Below are 9,378 nucleotides of genomic sequence, written 5' to 3' on the forward strand. Positions count from 1 at the left end.
CCACCACCATCCATCCATCCATCCACCCATCAGTCCCTCTGTCCATCTGCCCATCCATCTGTCCACTCACCCACCCAGCATCCATCCATCCATCCATCCATCCATCCATCCATCCATCCATCCATCTATCCATCCACATTCATTTTGAACATCTACTATGTATGGGTTATGATCTTAGCCACTGGAGACACAACTGTGGGCAGGGAAGGCATCTGGGTTCGCTCTTCTAGAATGATACTCCTCATTGTCATTATTCGAAGGATCATGGTAGTATTCAGTCTAGTCACCTCCCATGAGCATTTCCCACAGACCGGTCCTTGCTGTGCCTTTAGCTCACTGAAAGCGTACATAATTCTGAGCTATGTACCCAATTTATACACCACAGACTGAAGCCACCCACCTTACAGGGCTTCTCTCAAGGCACCCCTAAGCTACTGTACACAAGACACCATTCATGTGGCCAGAGGCTGCACCCAGGTCCTGGGAGCTGTGGACCAGGGCCCTTCACCAGTGGCAGCTACCACTGTCCTCCTCCTCCCCACTCCCTGTCTCCCTCTAGAGGTGGCCTGGGAGGGGCTCACCCAGGTGGATGTTCCTGGTGCTCTGGCATCTCTTGCCAGGTGTCTCCACGAGAGACCTCTGTCCTGCTCAAAAAGGGACTGAAGTCGGGCTCTCTTCGCCTGGTCAGCTCTGAAGGCTGCCAAGATGCCCAAGGTGGGGCAGGGGGCTTTGAGCACCTGAGTAGGGGGATTCCTCCTTCTCCATCTCCTGGACTTCACTCACCAACCAAGCCTTCTGAACCACTCTCCCCTGGCTCTTTAGAGCTTTTCAGAGAAGAGACAACAGCCTCGATGTTCTCTCCCCTGTCCTTTCTGGAGTCCTGGTGGTGTCCTGGGCTGTGCCCTGAGCTATTAACCACAACGTCCGTGGTTTGAACCCAGGGGCAGCTCCACAGGAGAAAGATGAGGCTGTCTCTTCCTGTGAAGTCTTTGAAGTCTCAGAAGCCCAAAGGGACCGCTCTCCTCTGTCCTAAAAGGTCACTAGGAACAGAATGGAGTTGCTAGCAGGGAGGCTTTCTGGTTCTTTCTGACGAACCCGAGTTTGGAGCAGCAGTTCTGGGCTTTGCTTTTCATCAAGGCACTTGACTAAAGCGGGGTGTGGGGGTGTGGGGGGGTGGTTTGGCCCTTTGCTCTCTCCCTGGTCCTCTGGGCCTGGGACACTGGAAGCTTGGCATGGAGCAGGAGGCTCTGAGCTTGGGGGTGGGGGTGGGGGGTGTCTCTGAGCCACTTCGGCTCATGGAAATGAAGGGTCTGAGCGGGCTACACTGAGGCTGCCAGGGTGTGTGGGTGAGTGGCAGCTGCCTTGCACACAGCTGAGGACGTGGCTAAGTGGTCTGACACCCTTCTCCCCGGGGGACGTGGCAGGAAGCCCATAGCATGATGTCACCGCCTCCCTCCCCACTCCGAGGAGGTCTGCCGCAGTGTCTCACACTTGGGGCATCTGCCGGGGAGCGGGGAGAGGACAAACATAAGAGGTTGACTGCAAGCCCAGGGTCACCCAGTGGGACCCTCACCGGCTGCAGTTGACCCCACTGTGGACTTTCTCAGACCTTTCCATCGAAGGACTTCCAACAGCCAAAGAAAGCCAGCAGGTCATCCCAAGACCCAGAGTTGAGCAAGGCAGTGTGTCTGACAGGAGCCCCATGGGGCTAATCATAGCTGTGAGATTTCACCCAAGTCTCTGGTCTTATCTTCAAAGTGTGTGTGAAATTTGCATTCACAGCCATGTGTATTTTTCAACCAAAGGGCAGCCCCCCCCAACATCTCCTGGTAAAGGGGACCCTCTGGGCAAAGAAGCAGTTGCAGCCCCCCCACCCCCCACCCCGCCCCATGACCCAGGGCAGCCGGTTCCCAGCCCAGGGAACATTTTATCAGCGTTCAGATGGTCCAACTTCTCTGTCAGACACAGTTAAGCCAATGGCGACCCAGTGTCAGGAAGGGGCTTGTCCCTAGCCAGTCTCATGTTAAACAGTCTCAGGGGCCCTAAAACCATGCCCTCTGTGATCGCTGGCGCCTTCCTCCCATCATGCCTTTCCCCACTCCCTTTAATAGTTCGATGGAGATCTCATTCACGCCCCACTATCCAACCGTTGCATCCGATGAAGAAGGGCTGTGTGTCCAGCATCGCCACCCACTTTGGGACATTTCCCTCCTCCTCGTGCCCACTGCTGGGGGCTCGCATGGCACCTTCTGCCAGCTCTGTTCATGCAGCTTTTCTTACTAGCTCCCGCCCCCACCGGGCCAGCTCCCTGCTGTGATCACACCTCTATCACAGAGGGAGAAACCGAGGCTCAGCACGGTGGCGCCATCTGTTTGTGTTGGCCAGCAGGCAGGGGAGTCAGACTTGACGCTTGGTCTTCTGGTTCTGGGGAGGGTGGGAGGGAGGAACCTTGAACCCTGACCCCTGTCTGCAGGTGCCCCGCTGGTCAGCATGGCCCCCCAGATCCACGGCTACCTGCAGCAGCCCCTGCTGGTTTCCTGCTCCGTGCACAGCGCCCTCCCCTTCAGACTGCAGCTGTGGCGAGATGGAGCCAAGCTGGGCGAGGAGAGGCACTTCCAGTGAGTGGCCGATAGCCAGGGCCACCACCACGGAACCTGGAGGGATTCTCAGGGGGAGTGGGTGACAGGAAAGCAACCTTCGTCTCAGTCCTAGTGTCCTCCTACCAGCGGCATACTTGACCATACACTGGGCTACTAACCCCAAGATCAGCAGTTTGATTCCACCAGCTGCACCAAGGGAGGAAGACGAGGCTGTCTACTCCTGCACAGATTCATAGTCTCAGAAAGGTGCAGGGGTAGGATGGGGTCATCATGACCCAGAATGCACTGCATGACAGGGATGGAGCAAGCCCTAAGTCTTATCCGTCTGCTCAGCCATCTCCCCGTGGAGGAGCTGTGGGGCTCCCTCAGCCTCTAGCAAACACAGCCACTGTGGACAGGGCTCTGTGGGGTCAGGGGAGCCAGGACCCTCCAAGACCCCCCCCCCTTCAGGTGGAAGTCCACAGCTCAGAGAGGGGAAGGGGCTTGTCCCTAGTCACACAGCAGATCCCAGAACTGACCAGGTCTTGCTTGTCATCTCTTCATTTCAAGCCTCACAGGGGTTGGGGGTCTTCCCTCTGGGCAGGATACAAAGGACGGTTCTCCGAGGGGTGCGTGAGACAGGGGGGCAGTGGAGTGGCGGGTGGACCCTGACTGGGTCAGTGTGACTGAGTGAATCTTGCTGTCCCGCATTCACAGGGAGTCAGGAAACAGCAGCTGGGAGATCCCCCGGGCCTCCAAGGCCGAGGAGGGGGCCTATGAGTGCACTGCGGTCAGCCGGGCTGGGACTGGACGAGCACAGGCCCAAATTGTCGTCACAGGTCTGTTCCTCGGTCCCCTCCAAGCGCCCCTCCCATTCTGGGCTAGATTCTTCCTTCTAGGACTTCCTCCTGGGGTGTCCCCACCCATGGGGGCACATGCCATCTGCTGGGGATCTGTCCATCACCTAGAGTCCCTGTCCCTGCTTCCACTTGCCTGCAGGCCCCTGAGAATGGTTTGAGAACCTTGGCCCTGGCCCTGGTCCTGCCTGCCCCACCAGCCTTAGTTCACTCCTGGCCTTGGGGGCGTGGATGACCCCCGGGGGTCTCAGGGACCACACTGTTCCACGTCCCTTGCCAACCACCTTCAGTTCCCCAACCCAGGATGACAATGCTGAGCTCTGGAAAGGCAAGGCGCTCCCTGAGCAGCTCAAAATGAAGCCAGTGTTTTAGGATGAGCCCCCCCCATCCCCGCTGTCTCTGGGAGGAGAGGAGCCTCTAAACCCAGGCACGTGAGCCGCCTCACATCCTCCCTTCTTAAACAAGAACTCGGGCGCACGGAAAATAGGAACGATCAAAGAGAAGCTCCTCTCTCCCTCTCCAGGGAGCCTAACTTGGATCGCCCTCCCATGGACTTCCTCCCTGGCCCCCCCCGCCCCCCCCTGCATTTTAACCAGCCCGGGAAACTGACTTGGACGTGCAACCCGCTGGCCCTCAACAATGCAGCACGCTAAGAAATCTGTTCCCATGGCACGAAGGAGCGCAGTTTTACATTCCTGCAGACTGTGGGCGCAGAGAAAAACAGGGCGCACTGTAGAAGGAAACACGTGAGCCCATTGCACCAATCTGGGGGCTGTTGATATAACACGGGAAATGACACGCATGGGGAATGTTGGCCATTGAATGCGGAAGACCAAAGAAGGATCAATGGGTTTGAATCAGGCTGCTGGCAAACCACGTGGCAAGAACCACGGATTGCCCAAAGGACAAACGAATCGTCTCGGAAGAAGTACATCCTTCCAGGCAAGGGGGGGACACTTTGTCTTATGACCTTTGGACATGTTATCAGGAGAGACCAGTCCCTGGAGAAGGGCGTCTTGCTTGGAAAAGTATCAGGGCAGAGAGAAAGAGGAAGACTGTTGATGAGATGGGTTGGCACCGTGGCTGCATTGATGCGCTGAACCAAGAAGCATCGTGAGGCTGGCGCAGGGCCAGGCGGGGTTTCGTTCTGATGTGCACCGGGCCACCATGAGTCGAACCAACTTGATGGCATCTGACAATGACAATAACATCTTGCCGAGACCACTGGTGGCCCAGTGGAACTCTCACCATCCACGTGGGAGACCCGGGCTGGGCTCCTAGCCACGGAGCCTCGTGTTCAGCCACCACCTGCCCCCCAGGGGAGGCTTGGGTGTTGGCCTGATGGGAAGAGGCTTCAGCAGGGCTTCTAGGTGGTGAATGTAGACTACTTCTGAGAAGCTGTTTGGGCCCCCTTTTCTCTGTGGCTCTGAGGTCTGTGTCGTGGGTGGGACAGTCTCTGAACTTGTCGCTCCTCATGGCCTTCCCCCAGCTGACCAGTGAGGGTTTGCTCAGCCATCGCCATGCCCTGCCCCTTGGTGGTTCTCAGTAGCCTGGCTGTCTGCCCAGACGGTTCCGAACACCTTGTGCTTTTTGCCCTTGCGTGCTATTTCTGAGCTTTTATTTCCCCCGTGGAAGGGGGGAGGTGTATTAACACAGTTAAAAGTTAAACAGTGCTGTCTGCTATGCCGGAGGGGGATGGCAGGGGTGGAGGAACACCGCCCCCGCCCCCCCCACAGGTGGAGAGCAGATACTGGCTACCTCCTCTGCTGGCTCACATGTCCTCCGGGACGTGGAGTCTGGGGTAGGCAGATGGGGCCTTGGGGTCTGGGCTGGAGCAGCCTTCTGGAGAGGGGACCCAGGCCCCCTCATCAGTGTCTCCTGTGCTCACGCCCTTGCAGATCCCCCACCGCAGCTGGTTCCTGCCCCCAAGGTGACCGTGTCCCCAGGGGAGACTGCCATCCTGTCCTGCCAGGTCCTCAGTAGGGCTCCCTACAACCTGACTTGGATTCGGGACTGGCGGGTCCTGCCAGCCTCAGAGGGCCGAATCACCCAGCTGGCTGACCTGTCCCTGGAGGTCAGTGACGTGATCCCCGCGGATGGCGGGCAGTACCAGTGCATGGCCAGCAACGTCAATGGGGTCGCGAGAGCATCCGTCTGGCTCCTGGTTCGAGGTGAGACTCCTTTGACACTGTCGCTGTCCCATTCAACCCACTCCCTAGCCTTCACCTCCAGTGCCATCGGTCCATCCCCCTGGCAGGCGATGCCAGCCCTTCCTGTGTTTGCTGACTCATCTGGGAGAGAGGACCCTGTAGCCACCCAGGCCAAAGTCTTGTGGTCCTCACTGTGGGGAAGTGCATCCAAATATCTAACCAGAGTTTCTACTGCTACGGAGCCCAAACCAAGCCCTTAACTGCTGAGTTGATTCTGACTCACAGCGACCTACTGTGATTGGCCAGGTCGATCTCATCTTGCGTGGCCCCCTTTCTCCCGACACAGAGCATCTCAAGACTGAAAAACCACTCACTGCCATCGGTCAGTGTGGGATCCCGAGACTCTGGTGGTGGGAGTTGAAAGCCCAGTCTTTCCTCCTCGGAGCGGCTGGTGGTTTCAAACTGCGGATCCCACGGATCGCAGCCCAGCAAGTAACCACTATGCCACCAGGGCTCCTTGAGGACCTGGACGGCCCCTCCCTGTGTCCCCTCTTCTCAAGGTGTGGGCAGGTATCAGGGCATCAGACATGCCCGGAGGTCAGATGTGCTAGGCAGGAATTGGACCTCAGCAGCCGGATGGGTGGGGGTGTGTGTGGGTGGACCATGGAAAGAACACCGTCAGGGAGTCGGTACATGCAGACCACGGCCTCAGGTCTGCCACGAGTTAGACAGACGCCCATCTTAGGGTGCTGTCTCCCCAAGTGTGAAGAAGATAAGGGTGCTGGGGCCAGAGTTCTCTCCCGTGGCTGCCTGGGGCTTGGTGAGCAGGGTGGGAGGCCTACCTGTGTCCCCAAGGGTGTGGGAGGGGCGGACTTGCCACTTCTATGAGAGGTGAGCTTCTGGAGCCAGGGGAGGATGTCAGTTTGGGGACAATTCTGCAGCAGGTTTGGGGGTTCACCAAAAGACCCCTGTGGACCAGAGTCACCCCCACCTGGCAACTCCTTACATCTCTCTCAGCAGGATTCCAGGGAGATTGGGGCTTTCAGGCACTGAGGTGGGGGGTGGGTTTTAGGAAATTTGCTCCCCACGTGACTTGGGGCTGTCCTCCGGGCAGCTGCCTAGTCCCCCCCACTCCCAGGGAAGCCATTCCTGGGCCTTCTCAACCTGGGGACCTTTGCTTCTTCTGATCGGAAAGGGTGGGGGGATTCTGGCCCCTGGGATGCCTGGCTATTCTGATGGGCTCTTTCTTCTGCCTGCCCCCCCCACACTTCGGACCCCAGAGGCCCCCCAGGTCAGCATCCACACCAGGTCGCAGGGCTTCTCCCAGGGTGGAGAGGTGAGAGTCAGCTGCTCAGCCTCCGGGAACCCCGCACCCCACATCTCTTGGAGCCGAGAGGGCCGTGTTCTGCGAGAAGACAGCAGGTGAGGGGCCTGGGGTACAGGGCCTGGGAGCAGGTGGACAAGGATCCCAGGGCCCCTGAAGCCCTTGGTGTTCTCACAGGGGTGTCACATCCACCCCACCTTCCTGAGGGCCTGCTTGAGTCTCAGGAACATCCGGGCCTCCGTGGGGACTCCTCAGTCCCCAGCACAGGGTCCTGCGTCTGACGGACTTAGCTCAGATCCTGCCTCGACTGCACGGGCTGGTGAGCTTGGCTGAATCCTTTCGCCTCTCTGGGTCCTGAAATAAGACAGTGCCCACCAAGTGTCCAGAGCCCACCATTTGGCCCAGAGCCGGGTGGCCGTCAGTGGAGGATGAGGTCACTAGGGATGCTGGCTTAATCTAGCATGAGTGGTGACTTTCAGGCAGCCCGGTGGGTGACCTGACCTGTTACAGCACGCCGTGTTTTTATGCCACAACTCCAGAGTCCTTGTGGACGCCCAAGGGACGCTGATCATTCAGGGAGCAGCCCCAGAAGATGCTGGGAATTACAGCTGCCAGGCTGCCAACAAGGTCGGCACTGACAAGAAGACTGTCACTCTGTACTACACAGGTAACCTCGGGCTCTGGGCATCGCAGCAGAGGGACCCCCTTCCTCCCCACTTCCCTCGCTCGGCCTCGGTCCCTCCTGCCCTCTCATCCTCCCACACGCAGGCCTTTATTGAGCATCTACTATGTGCCAGATACAGAGGTACAGACAGCACTGAACCCACAGGCTCTGTCCCGATGGGGTTTATGGTTAGTGGGCGAGGCAGAAAACCAGCTTGCCGACAGAGAGCTCAGTCAGTCCCCTTCTGAGGGTGAAGGGTCCCCCGAGGGAAAAGGGGGGTGATGCAAGGCTGGGATGACAGGGAAGTGGCCCTGAGGAGGGGAGAGTACCCAGAGCTGGCGGGAGCAGCATTCCAGGCAGAGGGATAGACAGAGCACCCATTCTGAGGGACAGGGGCCTGGTGTGCTCTGGGGGCTTTGAGGGGGCCGGGGTGGGTGACAGGGGGACAGAGCAGTGAGGGGGGCAGCATTTGGGGACCTTGAGCAGCATTTGGGACTTACAGCAGCCCCATCGGACAAGGCAAGCCTGCCCCTGGGAGTTTCTGCAACCTTCACTATTCACGGAGTAGAAAGCCTCTTCTTTCTCCGGCAGGGAGAGCCTGGTGGTTTTGAACTGCGGACCTTGCATCAGTAGCCCAATGTATAACCACTACACAGCCACGGCTCCTTTTGGGGACTTTATAGGATTGTTTTGTATTCCAGGTTCAATGGACATGTTTTGGGGGGTGGGGGAAGTGGAGGAATGGGTCAGGAGAGGGATTCGTTTTACGTTTCCTGGGCAGGAAACTTTGATTAAAAACTGCCCATGGAGTGACTGCACCCGATGGGTGGAGGTGGGGAAGAGACAGGAGGGCCAGCTTGGTGTCCTCAGGCCTGGCCCCACATCCCCCCTCACCCCCATTCCCCCACCCTCAGACCCACCTTCAGTCTCTGCTGTCAATGCTGTGGTTCTGGCTGCCGTCGGGGACGAGGCTGTGCTGGTGTGTGACGTGTCTGGGGTGCCCCCACCCCGGGTCATCTGGTACCGAGGTAGGCAGCCTGGGAGGGGTCCTTGGGCTCTGGAACGTCAGCTGCAGCAAGAGCCACTGGAAGGCATAAGGGCAGGGGGTTTCGGGAGGGCTGGCCAGTCCTCAGCAGCTTCCCACCCTCACCCCCAGCCCAGACTTGTGGACTCAGCCGAGCAAGGCCTGGCCTCCTGGACTCCCAGGAGCCTGAGCCCCTGGCCTCCCTCAGCGACCTCTCACCTGTCCCCATGCTTCCTTGTCATTGGCTCAGGGGGTCTTGAAATGATCCTGGCCCCGGAGGGCTTTGGCTCTGGGACACTGCGCATCCGGGAGGTTCAGGAACGGGATGGAGGCATCTACACCTGCCGCGCGGTCAACCAGCTGGGCGACGCCTCTGCGCAAATCCGGCTGGAGGTTGGAGGTGAGTGTGCCTCCCGTCCCCATGCGTCCCCATCCTCCTTGAGACGAGGAGAGAGAGGACCCCACTACGCGTACGGAGACTGCCAAGGTGCAAGTGACACCCGGGAGTCTCCAGCCTGGGTGCAAAGGTCATGATGGGAAAGGCGGCTGTGTCCGAGTGACCTCCTGCCGCGTAACAAGCTTGCCTTCCCACCTCCCACCCCCTCCATGACACGTACTTGGTGTCCCACAGTTTCTGAGGGTCAGGGCAGGGCTGAGCTGGGTGGCGCTGGCGCAGGGCCTCTCCCGTGAGCACAGCGATGTGCTGACGGGTCCTGCAGCCATCTGAAAGCTTCCCTTGGGCCGGAGGCTCCATGCCAAGCTCACACATGCGACTGCTGG

General features: G+C 58.9%; 1 protein-coding gene across 1 annotated transcript in view; it reads left to right on the forward strand.

Annotated features, from left to right (window-relative positions):
* The window catches only part of HMCN2 (hemicentin 2), a 180,999-nt gene that overhangs the window by 44,022 nt on the left and 127,599 nt on the right, over positions 1-9,378 (forward strand). The window contains exons 10-16 of the mRNA XM_013007377.2: positions 2,474-2,618; positions 3,297-3,418; positions 5,335-5,607; positions 6,867-7,008; positions 7,450-7,577; positions 8,489-8,602; positions 8,849-8,998. Coding sequence (XP_012862831.2) covers positions 2,474-2,618; positions 3,297-3,418; positions 5,335-5,607; positions 6,867-7,008; positions 7,450-7,577; positions 8,489-8,602; positions 8,849-8,998 — 1,074 coding nt within the window. The remainder of the gene's footprint in view (positions 1-2,473; positions 2,619-3,296; positions 3,419-5,334; positions 5,608-6,866; positions 7,009-7,449; positions 7,578-8,488; positions 8,603-8,848; positions 8,999-9,378) is intronic.

The sequence above is a fragment of the Echinops telfairi genome, unplaced genomic scaffold, assembly GCF_000313985.2.
Source record: "Echinops telfairi isolate 266 unplaced genomic scaffold, ASM31398v2 ScPeMD7_22;HRSCAF=79, whole genome shotgun sequence".
NCBI classification, from domain to species: Eukaryota; Metazoa; Chordata; class Mammalia; order Afrosoricida; family Tenrecidae; genus Echinops; species Echinops telfairi.